The sequence below is a fragment of the Phyllobates terribilis genome, unplaced genomic scaffold (genome assembly GCF_046119375.1).
Source record: "Phyllobates terribilis strain yellow unplaced genomic scaffold, ASM4611937v1 Scaffold_3__8_contigs__length_932513732, whole genome shotgun sequence".
NCBI classification, from domain to species: domain Eukaryota; kingdom Metazoa; phylum Chordata; class Amphibia; order Anura; family Dendrobatidae; genus Phyllobates; species Phyllobates terribilis.
Window position 1 is genome coordinate 345,178,621 of NW_027362763.1, and position 26,850 is coordinate 345,205,470.

General features: G+C 42.1%; 1 protein-coding gene across 1 annotated transcript in view; it reads left to right on the forward strand.

Moving 5' to 3' along the window:
- The window catches only part of LOC141258547 (uncharacterized), a 264,087-nt gene extending 239,359 nt beyond the window's left edge, over window positions 1–24,728 (forward strand). Inside the window, exons 47-52 of the mRNA XM_073673525.1 lie at window positions 9,601–9,779; window positions 16,535–16,688; window positions 20,408–20,590; window positions 22,214–22,257; window positions 22,353–22,462; window positions 23,932–24,728. Coding sequence (XP_073529626.1) covers window positions 9,601–9,779; window positions 16,535–16,688; window positions 20,408–20,590; window positions 22,214–22,257; window positions 22,353–22,462; window positions 23,932–23,982 — 721 coding nt within the window. The 3' untranslated portion in view covers window positions 23,983–24,728. The remainder of the gene's footprint in view (window positions 1–9,600; window positions 9,780–16,534; window positions 16,689–20,407; window positions 20,591–22,213; window positions 22,258–22,352; window positions 22,463–23,931) is intronic.
- Window positions 24,729–26,850: the final 2,122 nt, after the last annotated feature.

The window sequence follows — 26,850 nt, forward strand, 5'->3', positions numbered from 1 at the left end:
AAGGGACCAAAGTGCTGCATCTTCTATCACTGCCGCCATATGTCTTCTGTTGTTGCTGCCTCATAGCTTTTTTCCTCGCCACCACGTTCATTGAAATGAGACGTCATCAGATGGTAGTGGGGGGCATCGAGTGCTGCCTCCTGATGAAGATTAGTATAAGGGCGGTGACAGAAGCTTTGCGGTGGTACTGCAGTCACTTCTCACTGCCTCCATCACATCAATTCATTCTGGATGTCATCAGGGAACGGCGGTGACAAAAGCTGTGCCAAGTTAGCGCAGCGCCCGCCACCTCATGATATCCCATTTCAGGAGGGGTTACAGAAGCTGCTGGGAAAAATGAACTTATAAATGTAGCCGTTAGTCACATGATAGCGACAATGATAGTAATTTTGTTATTCTACCCTGCAATTTTGTGTGTGTGTATATATACTGTATATATGGTATATGTACAGTACAGACCAAAAGTTTGGACACACCTTCTCATTTAAAGATTTTTCTGTATTTTCATGACTATGAAAATTGTACATTCACACTGAAGGCATCAAAACTATGAATTAACACATGTGGAATTATATACTTAACAAAAAAGTGTGAAACAACTGAAAATATGTCTTATATTCTAGGTTCTTCAAAGTAGCAACCTTTTGCTTTGATGACTGCTTTGCACACTCTTGGCATTCTCTTGATGAGCTTTAAGGGTAGTCACCGGAAATGGTCTTCCAACAATCTTGAAGGAGTTCCCTGAGATGCTTAGCACTTGTTGGCCCTTTTGCCTTCACTCTACAGTCCAGCTCCCCCCAAACCATCTCGATTGGGTTCAGGTCTGGTGACTGTGAAGGCCAGGTCATCTTGCGTAGCACCCCATCACTCTCCTTCTTGGCCAAATAGCCCTTACACAGCCTGGAGGTGTGTTTGGGGTCATTGTCCTGTTGAAAAATAAATGATGGTTCAACTAAACGCAAACCGGATGGAATAGCATGCCGCTGCAAGATGCTGTGTTAGCCATGCTGGTTCAGTATGCCTTCAATTTTGAATAAATCCCCAACAGTGTCACCAGCAAAGCACCCCCACACCATCACACCTCCTCCTCCATGCTTCACAGTGGGAACCAGGCATGTAGAGTCCATCCGTTCACCTTTTCTGTGTCGCACAAAGACACGGTGGTTGGAACCAAAGATCTCAAATTTGGACTCATCAGAACAAAGCACAGATTTCCACTGGTCTAATGTCCATTCCTTGTGTTCTTTATCCCAAACAAGTCTCTTCTGCTTGTTGCCTGTCCTTAGCAGTGGTTTCCTAGGAGCTATTTTACCATGAAGGCCTGCTGCACAAAGTCTCCTCTTAACAGTTGTTGAAGAGATGTGTCCTGCTGCTAGGACTCTGTGTGGCATTGACCTGGTCTCTAATCTGAGCTGGTGTTAACCTGCGATTTCTGAGGCTGGTGACTCGGATAAACTACAGAAATAGAGGTGACTCTTGGTCTTCCTTTCCTGGGGCGGTCCTCATGTGAGCCAGTTTCTTTGTAGCACTTGATGGTTTTTGCAACTGCACTTGGGGACACTTTCAAAAGTTTGCCCAATTTTTCGCACTGACTGACCTTAATTTCTTAAAGTAATGATGGCCACTCGTTTTTTTTTACTTAGAATTTGTATTATGGCAAGAAAAAAGCAGCTAACAGTCTATTCAGTAGGACTATCAGCTGTGTATCCACCAGACTTCTGCACAACACAACTGATGGTCCCAACTCTATTCTAAGGCAAGAAATCCCACTTATTAAACCTGACAGGGCACACCTGTGAAGTAAAAACCATTTCCGATGACTACCTCTTGAAGCTCATCAAGAGAATGCCAAGAGTGTGCAAAGCAGCCATCAAAGCAAAAGGTGGCTACTTTGAAGAACCTAGAATATAAGACATATTTTCAGTTGTTTCACACTTTTTTGTTTCGTATATAATTTCACATGTGTTAATTCATAGTTTTGATGCCTTCAGTGTGAATGTACAATTTTCATAGTCATGAAAATACAGAAAAATCTTTAAATGAGAAGGTGTGTCCAAACTTTTGGTCTGTACTGTACATGTATATGTGTGTATATAGATAAATAGATAGATAGATAGATTTTGTATACTGCTGTAGGGAGGTGACTTTAGAACTCCTCTGTTAAATATAAAGGTGAGAAGTACCATTGTGTTATATATGTACTACAGATCTAAGCATTATGTGAAGGACTACTTTTGTATAGGTTTAATTAGAAACTATCATTTTAGAAATAATATATTATCAGGCAAATTTAAATGATCATTGTATAATTAGTTTCTACTCTAAGTCTCCAAGTCTCATTTTATGGATTTCCATTACCTGCCATAGAGACTGGTCACACAATTAGGCCACGGCCCCACTATTAGTATTTGGGCGGTTCATACCCATATGTGTGAAAAAAATGTTCCGATATCTGGACCGAAAAAACGGACGAGTGTCATGCTAGTACAAGGTGATTTTTTTTCTCACAGAGCATCCGTATGACATCTGTATGCAATTCGCTTTTTTTTTCTGCAACTATTATTCTACAATCATTTACAGGACCATTTACAGTGTTCTATGCTACAGAATGGTAATGTATCCATAAAAATCGGATGGCATCCGCGACCAATCAGCACAGTGGTGTTTAAATGTGTCTGCAAGATCTGTGATTGGTCGTGGCTGCTATTTAAATGTGGCGCCCAAATTGGTGATTGGTCGTGGGCAGCGTCCGCGACCAATCATCACAGCAGTGTTTAAATGTGTCTGCAAGATCTGTGATTGGTCGCGGACGCTATTTAAATGTGGCGCCCAAATCAGTGATTGGTCGTGGGCAGCGTCCGCGACCAATTAGCACAGCGGTGTTTAACTTTTGCAGCAAGATCAGTGATTGGTCGCAGGCTGAGATCGCGACCAATCATCGAATCGTATTGGTGAGGACCGGGGAGCACCACTGCCTGTGCGGCTACTTCCTTCCGCTGCGAGAAGCCGGGAGATGAGCGACTGCTCGCAGCAGAAGTATCCCGACCTGCAGCGCCGCTCCCTGGTCCTCCCTTGACACTCTAGCCGCATGGAGGTCAGCGGTGCCGGCGGTCGGGGTCCTTCTGCTGCTACCGGCCGGGAGATGAGCGCCTCGCGCCAGTCATCTCCCGGCTGCATCTCCGTCCCGCAGATGGCACCGGCGGTCGAGGTCCTTCTGCTGCTACCGGCCGGGAGATGAGCGCCTCGCGCTGGTCATCTCCCGGCTGCATCTCAGTCCCGCAGATGAGCCGCTAACGGCCGCCATCTTTTTTCAGAAATCCCGCGGCGCTGATTGGCCACTGCCGGACCAATGAGCGACGCGGGATTTGCAGGACAGACAGACAGACAGACGGGATAAGACGATTATATATATAGATTAATCAGCACAGAACTTTAGAACTAAAACACGTATATTACTTACCGGTAATGTGTTTTTTCGGAACCCATGACGGCACGAGAGTGGGGATCCACCCTTCAAGGACAGGAAACCTTCAAGATAAAAAGGGCAGCGCCTCTCCCCACTTCAGTGGATTACAGAGCATGAGAGGACTCTCCGGTTAGAGCACATAATTTTAATAACTATAACGAATTTCACCCATGTGAACACTCAACACCCACCCACCGGAAGGTGTACACCACAGTGACAGGGAGGGAATATAAAGGTGCCGTCATGGGTTCCGAAAAAACACATTAACGGTAAGTAATACGTGTTTTTCTGTCACCCATGACGGCACAGAATTACAGAGAACTAAGTATGTGAGGGAGGGACCACAGCCTGCAGAACGCTTCTCCCAAACGTGAGATCAGAGGAGGCAGAAAGGTCAAGTCTATAGTGGTTATAGAAAGTGGACGGAGATGACCATGTGGTCGCCTTACATATTTGCTCAAAGGGCACGTCCGCCCTTTCTGCCCAGGAAGCAGCCATGCCCCGAGTAGAGTGGGCTTTTAAATTGTCAGGGGGATCTCTGCCTCACCCCGTGTAGGCCTTCGCAATGACTTCCCGGATCCACCTTGACAGAGTGCCTTTTGAGACCCTCAATCCCTTTCGGGAGCCTTGGAAGGAGATAAAGAGAGACCTATACTTCCTCCATGAGCTTGTGGATGCTAAATAATGCATAAGGCATCTCCTGACATCCAAGGTATGAAACCTTTCCTCCTTGCTATTTTTGGGTTCAGGACAGAAGGATGGTAGGGCTTAGGGCTATCTCCTGAGACATATGAAACCTAGAAACCACTTTAGGTAGGAAAGCAGGGTCTGGTCTCAAAACTACCCTATCGTCTAGCACTAGGGTAAAAGGTGGATCTGCCGACAAAGCCTGTAACTCACTAACCCTCCGTGCTGATGTTAAGGCCACCAGAAGTACTGTTTTTAGGGTGAGTAGTTTTATGGACCCTGAGCTAAGGGACTCAAAGGGAGAACCTGTTAATGCGTTTAGCACCAAGTTTAAATCCCAAGAAAGGACCCTAACTGTAGGGACTGGATTGGCTCTACTACATGCCCTCACGAACCTGGAAATCCACTTGTTACCGGCCAGATTATAACTGTATAAGGCTCCCAAGGCAGAGATTTGGACCTTTAAGGTGCTCACTGCTAGACCCTTTTCTAGCCCCTTTTGAAGAAATTCTAAAATGGCTGTAATGGGAACCCCCTCCCCAGGGAAACTCCCTGAGATGACGACAAAAACATCTTCCAGACTCTACTGTAAATCTTGGTAGTGATTGGATTCCTACTCTTTAGAAGAGTAGTGACTAGATTTGATGAGAAACCCCGACCTTCTAGCAACGACCTCTCAAGTTCCAGGCCGCTAAGTGCAATCCTTTCACCTGAGGATGGAATATAGGCCCTTGAGCAAGAAGGTCGGGAATCTCTGGAAGAATCCAAGGGTTCGTGATGGACATGTTTCTTAGCCAGAAAAACCATGGCCTCTTGGGCCAGAAGGGGGCTATGAGGACCACTCGAGCCTGATCCTCCCGAATTTTCCTCAACACTGCTGGAATTAGGCACGTTGGGGGAAAGGCATAGGCCAGAATGAAATCCCACCTGCACTGGAAGGCGTCTACTACTAGCGGGTTCTCTAAGGGATTCAGTGAGCAGAGCTTCTTTGCCTTGCTGTTCTGACGGGTTGCAAACAGGTTGACCTCTGGAGACCCCCACATGGCCACTAGCTGGCGGAAGATCGAGAGATTTAAAGCCCATTCTCCCTGTAATAATGGCCTGTGACTTAGAAAGTCTGCCTTCATGTTGTCCTCTCCTCTGATATGAAGGGCCCTTAACGAGAGAACTTTTCCCTCCACCAGCGAAAATATTCTCCCCGCAACCTGCATTAGTGACCTTGAACGGGTTCCCCCCTGGTGGTTCACATAAGCCACCGCAACCTGGTTGTCGGACAGAATCTTCACGTGATGACCTCCTAGTAGGGGCAAGAAGCTGATCAGTGCTTTCTCTACCGCCCGTAACTCCCACAAATTGAAGGACTCCAGACTCTCCTCCTGTGACCAAGTCCCCTGTATCGGGTGGTTGTCCAAGTGCGCCCCCCACCCCCTGGGGCTGGCGTCTGTAGTAATCACCCTGGTGAATTGGGGAACCCAAGAAACGCCTGTCTGGAACGTGCTTGTCTCCAACCACCAATACAGAGACTGAATCACATTCTGGGGGAGAATTAGCCTGCTTTCTAGATGTCCCCTCAGGATCACTTCATTTCTTAGTACGTCCCATTGGAACTCTCTTGAATGATATTGGGCCCAGGGTACTGCGGGGATGCAGGAGGTGAGGGATCCCAACAGAGACATTGCCCCCCTGAGAGTCATGACTGGGTACGCTATTGCTGCTGAAACTAGATTCTTTATTTTCTCCCTCTTTTGGTCGGGGAGGCGGCATTCTTGCCGAATCGAATCCAGCGTAAGGCCCAAAAAGATCTGAGTACTGAGAGGGATCAATTTGGATTTTTCTAGGTTTAAACACCAAGTCTTCTAAGATGGTGCATACCTGATCGACCTGGCCCAGACAGTGATCGTATGTTTTGCCCACTATCAGGAAGTGGTCCAGATACGGAATGACCAGTCTGTCTTCCTCCCTGAGAAGGGCTGTAACCTCCGCTATCAGTTTTGTGAATATGCGGGGCGCCACTGCCAGTCCGAAGGGAAGCGCTCTGTATTGGAAGTGCTTGATAATTCCCTGCATATTTACGGCTAACCTGAGGTATTTCTGAAAATTGCGATGGATCGGCACATGATAGTATGCGTCCTTTAGGTCCAATACTGCCATGTAGCAGCCGGGAAATAGAAGGGTTATAGCTGATTTTATTGTCTCCATCTTGAATGACGGAATGTTCAGGAACGCATTTAGCCTTCTCAGATTGAGGATGACTCTGTATGAATTGTCCGGATTTTTTATAAGGAATAAGGGGGAATAAAACCCCCCTCTCTCTTCTTGTGGAGACACCTCTAGCAGGACATTCTTTTGTAGGAGAACTGATATTTCTTCCTCTAGTGCCCATTGTTCGGGTAGAGAGGATCTTAGGGCAGTCAAAATAAACTTGTCTGGTGGATTCCTTTGAAACTCTAGCTTTAGCCCTGATTTCACTAAATTGAGGATCCACCTGCTCGAAGAGATCTTTTCCCAGGCTGGAAGGAAGAGAGAGAGCCTCCCCCCCCACACCTGGGATAGAGTGTCACTTCGGCGGCTTGCGACTATCCTGGGAGGGCCCGCCGAACAAAAATCCTTTCCCTTTCCTGGAACGATCCTCCCATCTAGATTGTTCCCTGGACACCCTCCTGCGGCCAAATTTCTTCCTCCGAAAGGACTGCTTGAAGGATGGGATGGAAGGCTTAGGGAACCCTTTCTTACTGTCTCCCGCTTTCTTTAGAATTGAGTCCAGAGAGGTACCAAACAGAAAATCCCCCTCACATGGAAGAGAGCATAGTTTTCCTTTTGCCTGTATGTCCCCTGGGCAACACTTCAGGCAGACCGCTCTACGGCCGGCGTTAGACAGGGCCGCAGATCTTGCCACTAGTCTGGCGGAATCTGCCGAGGCGTCTGATAAGAAGGCCGCCACTCCCTTCAATACCGGCAGAGAGGCCAGAATGGAGTCCTGTGACTCATTGTTTTTAATCTGGTCCTCTAACCTGTCCAATCATACCATAAGGGACCTCGCTGTACAAGTTGCTGCTATGGCTGGCTTCAATGCCCCCGCCGACGACTCCCAAGTACCTTTAAGGAAGGTATCTACCTTCCGGTCCAGCGGGTCTCTCAGCATCCCCGAGTCCTCAAAAGGGAGGGAAGATCTCCTAGAAGCTTTGGATACTGCCACATCCAGCTTCGGGGCCTTACTCCAGGAAGCGGTATCCTCCTCACTAAACGGATATTTCCTTTTGAAGGAGGATGGAAGGGGGGCCCTTTTTATCCGGCCTATCCCACTCTTTCCTGATAAGACCCTGCACCTTATCATTAACAGGAAAAACTCGTTGTCTCTTGCGATCCAAGGTGCCAATCATAATATCCTGCACTGACTTCTTTGTTTTCTGGTCAACCAACCCTATTTGTGGACCTGACGGCTTTTACTAAGCCATCCACACTTTCCAGGGGAAAACAATGACCTGGCCCTGCTCCGCTATCCGAGGAGGAAGAGTCAGTGGAGTCCTCCAACATTCCCTCGTCGGACTCAGAGCCTGAAAGTGGGGGTGGAGTTTTTGCTCTATGGGCCTGGTATGGTTGGGAAAGGGTTTTTAATGATCTCTCTACCTCAGACCTAACCAGAGTCTATAAATTTGAAGAAAAAGTTGGGGCTTCCTCCGCAATTGTCTCTTCAATACAGGACTGGCATAATCTTTTGGACCAATCATTCGTTAGGCTCCATTCACACAGGGCACATACTCTATGCTTGGACTTCTCTTTACACTTCTTAGGGACATCCTGACCATTACCGGAGGAAGGAGAGGGAGAGAGAGAGACAAAACAGAAAAAGTCTACATTAATACGTTGACTTTCACATAGCTCACTCACCACCCAGTAAACAAAGACAGGGTACTGGAACGGGAGGCAGGACGGTATCCGATACTTCTCCTCTGGAGACCGCGGAATCATCAACCCTGCTGGAGCTATGCCGGCTCGATCTGGAATCATTGGCGCTGCGTGTCCCAGAACGTCCACTGCTCCTACTCTGCGCTGGACGCTGCTCCTGGGTATGCCTTTGGCCCCGAGGCTGCTGTGGCTGCTCCATCTCCCTGCGCTGCTGCAGCTGCAGCATGGACTGCTACTCTTGCTGCTGATGCGGTGGAGAGGGCTGCTGTGAGGCCATTACTCACACTGCGCCGCTGCCTGGCCGGTGATCTACCCTTAAGTACCTCCATTGTGCCAGGGAGATCACCGCCGGCGTCCCCGCAGCTTCCGGTACCGCCCCCGCACGGGGGTCAGGAGGCCCCGGCACGCGTCATCGGGGCGCGACTTATGGTTTCGTCATCTCCCGTCGCGCCCTGTGACGTCACATCTGGGATGCGGGGTTGCCGGCCACCATGCTGTGCAGGTGCCGCAAGCCGCCGCCCACACGCGGGGAGACCACATGTTGGCGCCCCCCGCGGCGCTTCCAGGATTCACGGGACCGGCCGCAGCAGAGACTGTGCCCCGCCAAACCCGACCGGCCCTGGCCCAGGTAAGACGACTGTCATTCTTGCGCCCGACGAGAAGGAAGGTCCCCCATCAAGGACAGGAAACCACTGAAGCGGGGAGAGGCGCCGCCCTTTTTATCTTGAAGGTTTCCTGTCCTTGAAGGGCAGATCCCCTCTCTCGTTGTGCCGTCATGAGTGACAGAAAAAATACACTGATCATTATCTTTGGGTGTAGTACATTTAGTAGACCTGGGATGTGGATCCTATTCTGTGACATCCATAATATTCCTGTACACATTACTTTCTTGCTGTAGGCGGTCATACAGTTAGGGTATGTTCACATGCAGTGTTTTTGGAGTGCTTTTTTTTTTTTGCAGCTTTTTTATGCAAATAAGCTGTATTTTACACTACCAGCAAAAGCTGAGATTTCAGATATCTCATACACACGCTTGTTTTTTTTCCTGACTGTATTTGAGAACTGCAGCGTTTTTTTAAATCTGCAGTATGTCAATTCTTACAGCGTTTTTGCAGAATTTTTTCATCCATTGAAAACAACGAACAAGTGCAAAAATGCTGCAAACAGAGCAAACATATTTTGTTCAGGTTTTTCTTCGTGCATTTTTGATGCGTAAACTAACTTTATTAAATATTGTAGACAAAACACATGTAATTCACACCCAAAAACTCAGCAACAATGAACCAAAACCTGCATTTTGAATGTAACATTTTTACTGGCCTGCGGAAAAAATGCAGCAAGAACTGCATGTAAAAAGCTGCATTTAAACATAGGCTTTTGAAGTAGTCAACAAGAAAATCTGCGACAGGACAGTTTCTTTCTCAGTCTAGAAGCGATATTTGTATTTGCTTCTTCAGCACCTTTGTAATAGTTTGAACATGTCTTGCTATTGACTGGTTTACCAGATTTCTTTTATTTTTATATTTTTATGTGCTTTTCAGGAACAATAATGTTCGCAACCTGACAGCACTATTCACTGCAAGATTTAATTATAAGGCGAATATAACTATAGTTTTGTATCTAAATGACGAACTGGTGAACTATCTTAAAAATTATTCTACTCGAAGCAAGCGTGCAATAGATGATATTATAATTTATGACGTAACTGAAGATGTTAAAGGTAAGTTTTCCTAATTATCTGTATATATTACAACAAATGTTAACATATTCTAAAATGTTGCCTGTCACTGTGTTATGGTCCAGTGCATTTTTTGACTAGTAAGATATGAAAATTGCAGAGAGCAAGTCATCATGTAAGATTAATAAACCAGAGATTGGGGGAGATTTATTAATGCCATTTTGACAGTTTTTGACAGTTTTTGAGCTTAAATGCATTAAAAAATGACTTTTGACATGAACACTTTGTTTCAGAAACAAAAATGCAGCCCCTGCAATATACTAAACTTTACTACTATTTTAGTAGCTTACTATTAGTAACTGCACCGTATTCCCGAACAGAAAAACATTACATTTAGGTGACATTCACACATTTAGTATTTGGTCAGTATTTTACATCAATATTTGCAAACCAAAACCAGGAGTGGGTGATAAATACAGAAGTGGTGACGTGTTTCTATTATATTTTTCCTCTGATTGTTCCACTCCTGGTTTTGGCTTACAAATACTGAGGTAAATATTGAAATGTAATACTGATGTAATACTGACCAAATATTGAATGTGTGAATGTGGCCTTGTTCTTCAGCTGTACACCAGGCTTCATGAATGTGCTCTGGACAAATAGATAGAAGCCATACCTTGGCCCTGGGGACTGAGAGAGCCCTAAAGCCCTTAAGACATCAGTATTATATACAGTAGGGCCTTGTTCTAGATTTTACGTTGGGTTCCAGGCATTTCAAATTATGACTCTGAATGTGCTCCACATAGTTTTATTTTAGAAAAAAAAAAAACAACAAAACAATTTAGACAATTTGGGGACATGTTACTGATTAGATGATCGCATCTAAAAAGATTTGAATATATCAAATCATTTTAATTTAATTTGTTGCAAATTAAATGTTCCTTACTGTGCTCTGGGGTTGCTCACAACCCTAGAGCATAATAAATGAAGGATGAAAAAAAATGATTAATACCTCATCACTCACCAGTCTTGTCCTCCACTTATCTTCTGTCTTCCATTTCCTGTCTGGTCTCAGGTGTCACAAAGTAACATCAAAGGCTTAGTTGAGCTGGAGACCAGGGCCTAGTGTGAAAAAGTTGAAAAGAATGCGTGCAACTGGGGATGGGAAAAAGAAGCTAGGGCAACATTTGCCTGACCTTCTACCATTCAGCAAAATGGCAATCACAGCTGATCACCATTTTGCTGAATTTGCTTGTAGCGAATTGCAAAAAAAACATATTATGGACAACACATTTTTCTAAAATTTGAGTAGAATTCAAGTCCACTCAAACAAATTTGCTCAACTCTAGTATTGATGACAACAAATGCTTTCATGTACATATCATATCATAAGTGATTATTATGATATAAAGATTTTGGTAGTTGACTACAAGGGTGAACCTCGGACTTCTTGGTCTTCAATGCAAAATTTGTGTTTAATATTTCGATATTCCTTTTATAATACTAATGTCTTCTTATATGGCTAGGGGGCCTTTGAGCTCCTGACACCTGGATACTACTTCTTCACCTCCATGAATACTTCCTGACCTATTTTGTGGGCAGAATGATGATAGCATAAACAACCCCATGAAGATTGAGCTTTGCTATCTGTTCAGTATCCTCATAGTAAACACATATATGGGTAATATTGGGTTGGTGGGCTGCTTAGTATGAATCCCATACATAATAATAATACATTATATTTCACAGTGAGTGCCACATATCATCACGGTCAGAGTTGTATATCTCTTTTTATATCTGTCAAAGATTCAAGACAATAGAAAAAAAGCCTGCATGTGCTCCATTATGCTCTGATTACTTTTCACTGGAGATGAGGGGATCGAGTATCAGTCGAATTAAATGAAATTTTTGATTTTACATACATTTGAACATTTTGAGATTTGATTCACGCTTTTCAAAAACAAAAACTTGCTGGCACCATTTCCTACACTTCTGAGGCATCATAGACTGGGCTAAAATCTTTTGCATGGCTTCCTGGACCTCCCAATAATAAGCAAAAAGAAACAGACACACTTTGATATCAAATAGAAGCCCCAAGGCTCAGCAAACTGCCAATCAATTATAGTAATGCAGCAAAAATGGCAGAATAAAATATAACTTTTAATATAATCATTAAAAAAGTGTAGATGCACATATAAACATACACAGACAAGCGTATATTGCAACAGCCCTGGCCCAATGGGGTAAAATACTGTTGTTAATCATACAGTTCAAGGGCAACAATAATATCACAATTCACTTTTCCTGAATCACAAAATACTCCTGTTGAGAGATGATGTTGTGCATAAATAGAAAACAAAGGAAAAAGTGAAGAAAAAGGAACAATCTCACCGGTCCTGCGGCACGGGTTTTTCTCATCCAAAGATGCCGAAGCTGTCTGGATGGTCATATACAGCTGACCCTGTTACGCCCTGATTTCAGGCTGCCCCTGATGAATCACCCGATGTTGAGGAAATGCGTCGGGAGGCATATTTAGGGTTGCTGTAGGGCTGACTAGTGATTGAGGGTCAGCTGTGGACTGCCCTTGTAAGGGCAGGAGTCTTGGGTTCCTAGGGGCAGCCTGAAATCTGGGCATATAAACAGCAGCCTACATATCAAATAACCAAAAAACCTGGTTAGAATCTCGGATAACCGGGCCTTACCCAGACAGCCTACTCACAGCATATATAAAACCAAAAAGAAACTAGGAGTATAAATGGCTTACAAAAGAAGATTGTTTATTAATAGATAAATATACAGTACAAAAATTCATTTTAAATATCATAAGTGTAGGAGAGGGGGAAAAAATGTGCAAAGTGCCTAAACCAAGGTCCCCAAAAGTTCACTGCATCCCATCCCAAATGCTGAGGAAGTTGCGGCCATCAAAATTTCAAGCCACACTCACCACTGCAGTATTGGCCCGAATGGATGTGGGAAACCGTTCCTCATAGGACATAGTTTGCAGACCAGTCACCATTCTGGTCGCTCTTCTCTGAACTTGCTCCAGTTTGTCTATGTCTTTTTTAAAATGTGGTGCCCAAAACTGTACACAGTATTCCAGATGAGGTCTGACCAAAGAGGAGTAAAGACCGATAATGACTTCACGTGATCTAGACTGTATGCTTCTGTTAATACATCCCAGAATTGTATTTGCCTTTTTTGCTGCTGCATCACACTGTTGACTCATGTTCAGTCTATGATCTATTAGTATACCTAAGTCTTTTTCACATGTACTGTTGCTTAGCTCTATTCCTCCCATTCTGTATATGCTTTTTTCATTTTTATTGCCCAGATGTAGTACTTTGCATTTTTCCCTGTTAAAAACCATTCTGTTAGTTGCTGCCCACTGCTCCAGTTTATTTAGGTCTTTTTGAATCCTCTCTCTCTCTTCTCTAGTATTAGCTATCCCTCCTAGCTTTGTGTCATCAGCAAATTTAATCAGTTTACCCTCAATTCCTTCATCTAAATCATTGATAAAGATGTTGAACAATACAGGTCCCAGGACGGAGCCCTGTGGTACCCCACTTGAGACATTCATCCAGCTGGATGTGAAGCCATTTACAACCACCCTTTGAGTCCGATCACTAGGCCAGTTATGAATCCACCTAACAGTTGCCTGGTCCATTGCATACTTGGTCATTTTTTCAATAAGGATGGTGTGAGATACTTTGTCAAATGCTTTGCTGAAGTCAAGATATACTATATCTACAGCATTTCCCTGATCCACCCAGTCAGTGATTCTGTCATAGAAGGAAATTAAGTTAGTCTGACATGACTTGTTAGTTACAAACCCATGCTGACTCTGGTTAATCACTTCATTCTTATCCATGTACTTACATACATGTTGTTTAATAATTTGTTCAAAGATCTTTCCTGGTATAGAAGTCAGACTCACCGGCCTATAGTTGCCTGGGTCCACCTTCTTCCCCTTTTTCAAGATAGGAACAACATTTGCTCTTCTCCAGTCTTCTGGGACTTCTCCTGTTCTCCAAGAATTTTCAAAGATTATGGAGAGTGGTTCTAAAATTTCTTCTATGATCTCCTTCAGTACTCTGGGGTGTAATTCATCTGGACCTGGAGACTTGAGCTCATTTATGTTAGCTAAATATTCCCTCACAATCTTTCTGTTTACAGATAACTTGGATTCTTCTATTCCTTTGAAAGGATAGTGAAGATCAGTTGATGTTACATTTTCTTTCTGAGAGAAAACAGATGCAAAATAGGAATTAAAAAGTTCGGCCTTCTCAACAACCTCTCTTACCATTTCTCCATTTTCATCCTGTAAAAATCCTATAGCATCTTTGACTTTTCTTTTACTTTTGACATACCCCCAAAATTCTTTTTTATTGCTTTTGACATCTCTTGCAAGCCTTAATTCATTGTCAGCTTTAGCTAACCTGATACGTGCCCTGCAGGATCTGCAGACTGCATTATAATCTTCTTTAGCTATGCCTCCCTCTTTCCATTTAATAAACATTTCTTTCTTTCTTTTTAGCATGTGTTTAAGTTCTGTGTTCATCCATCCTGGTTTCCTTAAATGCTTCCCATTCTTCCTTCTTTTCGGGATTGTTAACGATTGTGCTTTGAGAATCTCATTTTTAAAAATTTCCCATCCTTCCTGGACATTTTTGTCCTTAAGGACATCCAGCCATTGGATCCCTCCTATTCTCTTTCTGAGTCTCTTAAAATCTGCCTTTCTAAAATCTAACCTTGAGGTTTGAGTCTTCACATGTCTTCCTCCTCTAGTTATCCAAAATTCTATAATAGCATGATCGCTGCCTCCTAGGGTCCCAGCCACCTTTACCTCCTCAACCATTTCCTCCCTGTTTATAAGGATTAGATCCAAAGTAGCAGATCCCCTTGTTTTCTCCCCTACCTTTTGGAAGATAAAGTTGTCAGCAAGAGAGGATAAGAATTTGCTTGACCTGTTAGTTTTACTTGAGAGAGATTCCCAACAAATGTCTGGATAGTTGAAATCTCCCATGACCACTACGTCATATTTTTTGGAGAACTTGGTCATTTGATACATAAAGAGTTCATCCATATCTTCAGCTTGCCCAGGTGGCCTGTAGTAAATGCCTACAATGGTGTCCTTTCCGTTGTTCTCTCCTTGTATTCTTACCCAAACAGTTTCCACAGAACTCCAAGTCTCTGAAGCTTCAATCTCTGTGCAGATATATGCTTTTCTAACATACAATGCGACACCTCCTCCTCGTTTATCAAGTCTGTTTCTTGCAAATAAGTTGTATCCTTTTAGCCTTTTATTCCAATCATGTGTATCGTCCCACCAAGTTTCAGTGATTCCAATGACATCATATTTCTTTTCCTGCATTAGTAGTTCCAATTCTCCTTGTTTGTTGTCCATGCTTTGTGCATTTGTATAAAAACATTTTAGTTTGTGATTGGTTTCTCTTCCTCCCATATTTTCATTATTTAAATTGTTTTGTCTTAGTTTTTCCTTTCCACTTCCAGTAGCAGAGATCTCAATAGTATTTGTCAGCTGTATGGCTTTTTCTGGCCTTTTGCTTCCCTTCCCACATTGTTCTAGTTTAAAGCTCTTCTGATGAGTGTAGCAAGGCGACTTCCAAATACATGTTTTCCAGTCTTCGTAAGGTGCACCCCATCTCTAGCAAGTAGTCCATCGTATAGGTAATTCATTCCGTGATCCAGAAATCCAAATCCTTGTTGACGGCACCATCGACGTAGCCAGTTGTTCACCTGTAGAATCTTATTCCACCTCATTGTTCCATGGCCATCCACTGGGAGGATGGATGAGAAGACCACCTGCGCTCCCAATTCTTTCACTTTCTTGCCTAAGTCTTCAGAGTCACTGCAGATGGTTTCCAGGTCCTTTCTTGTGGTGTCATTTGTCCCCACATGTATTAGCAGGAATGGGTAGTGATCTGTAGGTCTGAAGAGTCTTGATATCCTGTCAGACACATCTTTAATTTTTGCTCCTGGAAGACAGCACATTTCTCTTGAGGTTATGTCTGGTCTGCAGATAGCGGCCTCTGTTCCTCTTAACAGGGAATCCCCCATGACCACCACTCTCCGTTTTTTCTTCACAACATTCTTCTTTCTCCATCCAGGAGGATTCTGAGGGCTTACAAGGTTATTCATTGCTGGCAAAGTCTTATCTTGCTGTATTTCTTCACGGTGCTCCTGCGAGAGAGCCTGGTACTGGTTCCTGAGCAGTATGGGTGCTGACTGCCTCTCGATCCTCCTGCTTCTGTAGGTCACATGCTTCCATTCCTCTGTTTCCATCTCCATAGTTACTGCATAAGCTCTTATGGTCCCTGGAGTCCTTCCTTTTTTCTGTAGAGAGTAAGCTCTTATGGTTAGCAGGGTGGGTTGGTTCTCTCTTTCTCTCTTTCTCTCTCTCTTTCTCCTGTAGACTGTAAGCTCTTCTGGTCAGTGGGCTTTCTCTCTTTCTCCTCTACTCCACATGTATTTTCCAAGCAATTACAAGCTTTCCAGTATTGATTTATTTGCCGCAAATCTAATTTTTGGAGAAAATTTGTCGAAGCCAGCAAATTCTAATTTAAAAAATCCGCTCATCTGTATTTTTCAGTGATGCATTATCGATACATAGTATAGTACTCATTGAATTGACCTATCCTCATTTTCCTTTATGGTAAATAAAGTGGCAAGCTTTAATATGGTCTGGTTGTTCACCTACTGTATATTCCAGTAAAACATCTATAAACCATATATACTTTGCAGTATTGTATTATTTTACATTGTTTTTCTTTCCTCAGCGAGCATAAAAGATTTAGCAGAGAATGCAGTCTGTCCATATGATGGATTTAAAGTGGATCCTGACACTTTACAGTGTATCTCCGTGTGCAAAAACAATACATACTGTAAGAACAATGCCACCTGTGTGCCTGGTAAAAATAATGTCAGCTGCATGTAAGTAGATGCGCTATCCTTTTAATGTATTTCATGTTTAAATCCTTTTTCTAATGCAAAATTACAAGTACTAACTGCAATTATACAGCATAGTAGCAGCACAGTGATAAATCATCATCAGGTTTACATTTAATAAATACAATAAAATAATAAAAATAATAAAAACAGCCTTGCTATAACTGAAGCAGTGCCTGTGTGTATGATTCTAACAAAAACAAACATTTGTATTACACTTTTCTCGCAATGGACTCAAACCACTTTCTCCTCCAGTCAAATATTTTCAATATGTTCTACTTTCTAATTACATTGGAGAATGGTAAGCAATATGCAGTTCAAAGGTAGATGGCAGAACTTTATGGATGTATCCATACTATGTAAAATACTGCACCAGACCCAAATAGCATGGCCTACCTGGGGAAAAGCTGCTTACAATACATGACGATAACCCCTTAACCACTTAAGACGTATAGGTACGTTATAGGTCGTGTTTCCTCCTTTGGTGCGGTCTCTGGCGATGAGCACGCATCTTTTCCGGCACATGACAGCTGATGTGATGTGACATGCCACTGTCAATCTCACTAATATCACTAATCTAGCCCATCGGCGCCGCTGTCACATGATCGCGGGAAGCTTATGTGTTAGCATGACAACCCGGGGTCTGCAAGCCATAGGACCATGTGATTTTACTTATTTCTTTATTATACTTGCATACAGTATATGACACTAGTGTAATCCACAGGACATCATAGACATTGTCATCACTATCCTTATTGGGGCTTAAAATATAAAATTCCCTATCAAGAATAGGGAGAATATGAAAATTACTTGCAGCTGGTGTGAATTAATCACAGGACCTCAACACTGCAGAGCAACATTGCTAACCACTGAGCCACCATGCAGTGCTATTGCAGCATTCAGAGCAAGCAATCAGCCAATCTCAGGTTCGAGTCTCCTAAAGAGGCAAAAAAAAACCCTCTTTAAAAATCTAAATAAAAGATAAAAACTTTACTCACTCTCCTTTTCCCAATTTTAACATAAAAAGACAAAGCAATAAGTATATTTGGTATCACCACATGCATAAAAGTCCAATATATCAAAATATAAAATTAATTACCATGCTGTAACCTGAAAATCTCAACAACAAAGTAGTTTTGTTTTTCTGCTACTCCACCAAATTTACAATAAAAAGAACTTCAATATGGTACCACTAAATATCAGTTTGCAGAGCAAAACCTGAACTCACACACTGCTTTATCAACAGAAAAATGAAACCATTATGGGTCTCAGAAAATGGCGAAACCAATGCTTTTTTTCATTTACAAATTTGTGAAATTTTTCATTACTTAAGACAAAAAATTCCAAGTTTCGTATCGCCATATTGGTACTGACGTGGAAAATCATGTTACTCTGTAACTTGTACTGCACAAGGAATGCCGTAAAAACAAAATCACAAAAACTAAGGCAGAATTGGATTTTTTTACACCACTTTACCAAACTTGGAATTTTCTCACTTTTTCCTGTATAGTAAAATGAATGGTGTAATTCAAACTTATTCCACAAAGATAGTATACCTACAAAAAACTACTGTTTTTTTATATCCCATTTGATCATATTTTAATACTTAATAAAAAATTTTGTTATCTGATTGACATGGTTGTTGTGTAGTCATTTGTACGTATACTAGTAATTCATGGTTACCCAACAGTATGTAAAACTCTTTTCTTGGATTAATTTATTCCACAAAGAACAAGACCTCATATTTCTATGTTCATGGAAAAAAATGACCAGGTCATGAAGTAGATAAATGAACACTAAAATTGTGGTAGTCATGTTAAAATCTCATGTATCTGCATAGAGCATACTAATAGTGCACCATAGCAAAACCTATAAGGCCCCCTTCACATGTCTTGATTTTTCAGGTACTGGAAAAACCAGTACCGGTATTGTCCATGTGTACATGTGCTTCATTTGTGTGACATCCATGTCTATGTGTGAGTCATTCGTGTGCCTTCAGTGTGCACCATCCACGTGACACGTACCGGAATATAATGCAGAATAGAGATGACAGATGTTTAGGTGTTAAAGATGTGCAAATATATAGCTAGATAGATATGGAGTAAATAGATAAATAGATAGATAGATAGATAGATACATAAATAGATAGATAGATAGATAAAATGGGGTTGATAGCTAGCTAGATAGATATATATGAGATATATAATTAGTGCCTTCCGTGTGTAGTTTACTGTACTGTTATATGTAAAGCTAATAAATAAATAAATGAAAAAAATGATGTGGGGTCCCCCCCCTATTTTTGATAGCCAGCGAAGGTAAAGCAGACAGCTGTGAGCTGATATAACCAGGCTGGGAAGGTCCATGATTATTAGACCCTTCCCAGCCTAAAAATACCAGCCCTCAACAGCCCCAGAAGTAGCGCATCACATTAGATGCGTCAATTCTGGCGTTTTGCCTTGGCTCTTCCTGATTGCCCTTGTGCTTTGGCAAAAATCACAGCTCGCATCAACCCTGGTATTAGTGATGGAGAGGTTTTTATCAAACACCTCTATTTCTAACCCAGAATAAAAAAAAATAAAAAACACACACCAAAAAATACTTTATTTGAATAAACACTCTCCGACACTTTGCCTGGTTCACCAATATATTTGAAAAACAAAAATCCATGCAGGTCTGACGTAGTCCACCAAATTTGACGTAGTCCACAAATGGATACCAGAAAAACATAAAAAGAGAGAAATAAAAACAATATACTGTCTCTTGTTCACCAATTTTTTAGAAAAAATATTTCCACGTAGGTGTGACGTAGTCCAGCATCTAATGTGATGCACTGGGGCAGCTGAGGACTTGTATTTTAAGCTTGGAAGGGCCCAATAATCAGGGACCTTCCGAGCCAGATAATATCAGCTCACAGCTATCTGCTTTACCTTTGCTTCTTATCAACAATAGTGGGGATCCCACGTCATTTTTTTTCATTTATTTATTTATTAGCTTAATGCATTTACAGTAAGCAACACATGCAAGGCACTAATTATATATCACAGGGATATCTATCTATTCTCTATCTTTGCACATCTTTAACACCTAAACATCTGTCATTTCTATTCTGCATTCTATTCCAGTACATGTCACACAGACGCCACACGGATGTCACATTTTATGTTATTCGTGTGCGGGACGTGTTGACATCCGTGCTGCTGGAAAAAAATAGATATGTCTACAAGTGGGTCGCACGAACACACTGTGTAAACACACGTACATGTGTGCAGGCCCATAGATTATAATGGGCCTATGTGTGTAAGTGTCTCCAGAACATTTGAAAAATGACATCACACTTATTGGAGAAACTTATGTGTGAAGGGGATCTAAGACTATATTCTAATTTTTTTTTTGCATATATTCAGTGCAGACTTCATAAATATCTGTGGCAACCAAAATATGGTCATGTTGGCTTTTGTTTGAAACTTTATCAAATTGAGTCTAATCCTGGTATTTGTAATTTGCATGTTATATAATCATTTTACATGAAAATAGGCTATATCCTGAAAAACTCTGTCAAAGGCATGATTTAAAGTAATGATGCATTCAAGGATGCAGCTCGAAGATAACTGCCCTTGTTTGTGATCAGTTTCCGTCTTAGATTTAGGACAGCACAAATAAGTCTCAACTTTTTAATTTATGACTATTTATTTTTTTTCTTTTAGCTGTAAACCATTTTCTATCTATTCCACATCTGGACCACAATGTGAACATCTCTCCATGAACCTGGGTCCATTTTTTGGCATATTATTTGGAGCTTTGGCCTTCCTTCTTCTGCTGCTCCTTGGAATCTGGTTTGCAGTTCGTTGGTATCGAAAGAGAAAAGAGAATGACGGATATGCGGATGAGTAAGTGACAACTAGTGCACACGTGTAATGTAAACTAGAAAGGATGACCTATTGTTATAAGGACTGCACTTCATAGGAAGTATTAAAAAGTTGACCAACTAACATTGCTAGTGTAGATCATAGCAAACATGGTATAGAAATAATGCCCATTGTCTACCATTTCAAATACATAAATACTTATTTAATTACTAGCTACGCCCGGGTGGCAACCTTTTTTATTGGTATATGGTCTACCCTGCTGGTAGGTGCTGCCCCCTTCCTGATATTTCTGCTGCCCCCATCCTGGTATTTGTGCTGCCTCCATCCTGTCCCCACCATCCTATCCTGGTATGCATGGCATCCCTCATCCCTATCCTGGTAAGCATGGCACCCCTCATCCCCATCCTGGTAAGCATGGCACCCCTCATCCCCATCCTGGTAAGCATGGCACACCTCATCCCCAATCCTGGTATGCATGGCACCCTTCACCCCCCAATCCTGGAATGCATGGCACCCCTCACCCCCAATCCTGGTATGCATGGCACCCCTCATCCTGGTATGCATGGCACCCCATTCCTTATCCTGGTATGCATGGAATCCATCATCTCCCAATCCTGGTATGTATGGTACCCCTCATCCCCCAATCCAGGTATGCTTGGTACCCCTCATCCCCCAATCCTGGTATGTGTGTCCCCCTCACCCTCCAATCCTGGTATGTATGGCACCCCTCATCCCTTTCATGCTTCACACATACAAAACAATAAACACTTATACTCACCTTTCTTCCCTGTGCTCCAGCGCGCGGTGTCCTGTTCTGCCAGAGGCCAGGGGAGGAGTGCGGCGCCAGAGTACGCGCGTGCTCCTCCCGGTCAGGTAAGTATGTAAGTATGGCTCCAGAGATCGCGGTATGCGTTCAGTATTTACGCATACCATGATCTCCGGCACCATACACACTCCTCTTACCAGTAACGGCTCCATGCGAGCTTCTGTCTGGAGCCAGACTGCGCAGGCGTGTCACGCTTGCACAGTCTATAAAGGTTTCAGACAGAGACACGCATCTCCCTTTATATTATAGATTTTGCCAGGAGCAGACACATACATAGGAGGGCCCCTGTACAATAATTATATATCCACTCCAACAGCTCATCATATTGTCCCCTTTTATGGAGCTGTGACAGAAGCTACTTGCTGCTGTGGAGGTGTTAATGGGCCCCTTACCTCTTGCATCTATAGTATGTCCACTCCTGTCTAATGCACTGTATTATAGTGCAGTGTGAGACAGATTCAGGCTCATGAGGCATGCTCTGTGGATAAATCTACTGTAGGGTATAGCAATGTAAGGTGTAGGGTAAGATCTATGACATGTTAAGCTGTTAAGGTTGGTTTGTAAAAAGCGAAAAGCGAAGAGGAGGCTTCATAAACTCTGTCAAAAGTACACCTGATTTATGCCAAAAGAACACTATTTTGTTTTTTTTTCTGGTGAAATGTGAATTATTTTGAGATACTTTATGGAGACTTTCTAGGTCTCTACATCAACAAGTTCACAACTCTCATTATTTTTAAGTTAGTAGTAGTTTCTGCGTGTTGTTTTTCACAACATCTAATTCTGTTCTAATGATGTTTATTTGGATTTTTCTTAATTAGAACGTACCAAACACGATTTAGCTGGAAAACATCTCTATTTTCATGTAAGTTTAGTTCTTATTTTGTCACTTTATTGTATTACCGGATTATTACCTCACTTGTTAATGTTATGATTTCTCTTGTTGATCAATTTTTTTAGCCTTCAATCGGCTTGAAGAATCAGAAATTCCAACTTCAGATCAAGACATAAAATCTCCACACTTGGTCAACTGGAAACCTCACCTCGAAAAAGTCAACAGTTTAGCAGAGGTATGATAACTAGTATGTTACATCCTGAAAATAACAGTATAGCTTAGGCTGGGTTCCCATTAGCAATAGAAAATACATGTACATTCATCTGTTTCATTCAGAAAAGAGGAATTCATGCCAAAGATCCAAAACCTGACAGGCCTAGCAGTTCCAGACATACCCTCATGACATGTCATGTAGCCTGTAATATTTATGTTACTTTTTTATATTTTTCCCCCCAAAATATTGTTCCTTGCAGTTTTTACGTGCAGTCAATGTAGCAGCAGTGAATAAAGGGAGAGGTAGAAAGAGAGTATAATTCAGAGGATACACCCACTAATGTCTGACATTGCAGCACTGACTACAGGCATGTCATGAAAGCAATACAGACATTAGTTAATAACATAATGCAACTTGAACCCCTCAGGTGCAACCATTTTATTTTTGATTTAAGTGCACAAAAAGACTATGGCTCTAAGGGCTCAATTACACGAGCGTATAACTCAACTGATAGAACATCGCACAGCACTCAGTCCCGTGTTATTCTATGGGGCAGCTGTAACACCAGTGAATAGTGGACCCTCTATGCTATGGACCGTGCTTACTTTGGAGGGGTGTAACCTAGCAGCTACCCGGAGTTCACTGGAGCCTCTGATGGTGAGGTCAGGCTTGTGTGGCAGGTAGCTGCTAGGTACCACTCCAGGGCAGTGTTCGGCAGTAGCAGCTGACCCTAAGGGTCAGAAACGTTAGTTTGGATAGAGATTCTTAGACAGGGCAGGACGGCCACTTGGGACAGCTACAGACTGTGCAGCTCTGGACAGCAGACAGGATGGCCACTTGGTGCTGGTACAGGCTGTGCTCCTCAGAATAGCTGACAAGATGCAGGTTAGCAAACACTGGAACAATATCATACAATGCGGGCCAAGGAGACCTAACAACAGGCAGGCTAGAAACACACTAACTAGAATGTTGCTCAGGCACCTCCCAACAGGTGCATGTGCTTTAAGTCGAAAGTGACTCCCAGCTATTGGATGTGGTACATCAATTACATGTGGTCCCAATTATTGCCACACTTCACCATTGGTACTTATCTGTCTCCCCTTCCCAGCACCACTTCTCTTTGACTTGGAAAATGTGAGCAGCTACCAGGCACAGACAAAGATGTCTATAACCAGATGGTTGGGGATGGCCACAAAGACTGGAATCTCGGTCTGCTTCAGTCCCCTGGTGCAGGATGTGCATTCCTGGTTTAGGGAAATGTATGCCAAAAGTGCTCCTGTAGCTTAAATCAGGGGTCTGTGCCAGGAAGGAGCACTTTATATGCATGGCCCATCACAGGATGCCTTGATGCGCTTGTTGTCCATTCCTACCCTCTACAGACTAGAATAGAGGATATTGGGTAAAATGTGCAGTTATTGGTAATAACTGGTCTATAGAATCTAATCTTGGCAAAATTTTCCACTGACAATTCTTTCCATGCTTTTTTCCAGGTCAAAATAAAGCGACCAGAAATCAACACTGACTCACTCAAGAGAGAATAGAAATCTGAACAAAAAGGAAAATATTTCTATGATGTTTTAGTTGAGTATCTAAAATTGAGTTATAATTTATGTGCAGAGAACAAAGATTTTACAATGACTGAAAGGTGTATTTGATTATGAATGTATAAGACACTGAACTCCCTGTATTGGTATTGCACCTTGTAAACTACTTTTAAAATATTTATTCGATATGAACCCTATCCTTAGGGACACAATGCTGCCTTATCAGACCTGTTCATTTGTGTTTTACGCTATTGGCCAAGTTCCCATAATTAATGAGCATTTACCTCCTATAACTTTACTTATCTTACCCAAATTAAATTGTTTACAAGCCGGCCCTGCAGATTTCAGACAATAGTTCTTATTTTCCTGAACTGCAATGATGGGACGAAAAATGGGAAGTCGCAACTTTTCTTATTATATGGGATTCAGTTCGGTTTAATTATGTTTAAGAATAAATGCCTCAGAAACTTGAACAAATTCGCAGGGATTTCTCTACATTATAATGCACTGTTTTGCCTTTCTGCCTTCAATAATGAGAAATCTATTTTTGTATCAGACTTTTATAAATATAGATTTAAGTAATATTATTTTTTACCTTCTAAATGTTTAATTTATGGAATAATGCAATAGTGCTCATTGTCTACAATATATCAGAACTATACAATTTTATAGTGATTTTAACAGAAATTGTTGAATGCATTATTTATGTATCTGGAAATTTTAATAAAAGATATGCATATTAATTTCAGTTTGCTTTCTAAATTGTATTGATGAAATAGCATTGTACACTGTACAAGAAAATGTTTACATGTACGTATGTCTTAGACCAAACGTATATCAAGGACCTTCCATGGAGGAAAGTTCATCACCCTTCCTAGACCTTTTCATTTCACATTATTAGACATTTAAGCATTATTAGACCCTTTCTTTTCACTGCCAACCTCTTTTTTTATACTATACAAGGAAAATTGACAGAATAATCCTCAGATCAGCTCCTCTTGTCTGAATTCTATATCTTGTCATATGCATCATGCTATTTCCACATTGCATTAGAGCAGGGGTGAGGAACCATCTTTCTGCCAAAGGTTATTTGGAGAATCAAGCCATCCTTCGGGGGCCATACAAATTGTGCGCTAACACCGCCCACAAAGTACATCCTAATGCTGGCACTGGTATCAGGATGCAATCTTTCATTGCACGCTCATCTCATCAGCATGCAGTAGAGAACACTGCAAGCGTGTGCTCAACAGAGCAAGGAGAAATGAAAAGGCTGGTGGCCATCAAAACACAGCTGCTGGCCAAAGCACTGTGGTCCCCTGGAATCTGTCCAAGGGCCGGAGAAAAGGTCATAAACGGCCCTCTGGCCTAAGGTTCCCCACCCCTGCATTAGAGACCCCATTAGGAGCCTCTGTCACAAACTACTTAAACGGAATCTGTCAGTAGGATTAACCCTCCTAAGCCGTCTATATGGGCATGTAGGTTATAGGAAGCTGAATAAAACAATACATCATATTTCAGATATGAAGGTATTACTCCAGAAAAATCAAAGTTTTTCTTATATGTAAATGAGCCAGTAAGATCCATAGGCAGGACACTGATCTCCCTGAGAATCTGCCTCCAGACCTTATTTTAAATTAAATGTATTGTTATCAGTGTGGAGCAAGTAATGACTGACTCTTTACTCTCATAATCACACAAAGGTCTGTAGTGAGATCAGCACTAACACAGTACATCCATTCCCTATGTGAAAGGGACCTGTGCTCATTTAGCCATCATCTTTATCTATAAAAATGACTATGCCGATTATGCAGAGGTGAGTTATTTTATATTGTATAAGGTATGTGCACACATTCAGTACTTGCAGCAAATTTCACATGTTGTTTTACCAAGTTTTTGTTGCATTTTTGTTTTGCTTTATGTGTGTTTGTGTTTTTGTTTTTTTTTCAATAATTTTTATTTTATTGCAAATTAAGAGGTAAGGGTAGGGTAAAAGGGTAGGTTTTAAAAGGAGAAAGAGTAAATGTGGGAAAGGAAAGGAGTATAGGGGAGGAGAACTCAGATTAAAAGGATTCATAAACTTTAGAAATGCAATAATATAACAATTAAATTAGGATGATAAACAAATATGTAGTTATTAGTGTTAAGCAAGCACTAAATTGCTCGAAGCTTGGGCCGAGCTCACCGTGATACTCGGGTGCTCGACCCGAGCAACGAGCCCAATGTTAGTCTATGGGAGACCCGAGCATTTTTGCGGCGGCACCCCCGGCAGTCTGTAGAAAGCCTAAAAAGTGCCCAAAACGATAGTGACAGTGCTCAAATGACTTGGGGACAGCATGGGGATCGCCCCAGGAAGCATTTCTGACCCCCAGGTCACTGCTATCAACAACGTGGTCAGAGGTATTAAGCCACTTTTATGGGCTCACAATCAAACGTTCAAAAACGAAACTGACACTGTTTTCCTGTGAAATATGTGAAGGCACTTCCTTTCCAGGGTAAAGACTTGTGTATAAGGTAAAATAAATAACCAAAAACAAAAATACTCCTCCACACCTTGGGCTATGTTCACAAGTAGCATTTTTTATGCGTTTTTGCACTTTTGTATTGCTTTCAACTGTGACAAATGCATTCACCTGGAAATGTCATTTTAACATTTTACAATCTTATCTGGCCATGTGCTGTGTGACACATGCATACAGTGCTGAAAAGACATGGGAACAGCATGGGGAAGACCCTTGGAAGCATCTCTGACACCCAGGTCACTGCCTAAAAGTATGCCCATCAGAAGTGATCCTTGCCACATCAGAAGATGAAGACTTGCATCTATCCCCGTGCAACTCCTTGTCCCAGGGCAGTGTTCAATTGTAC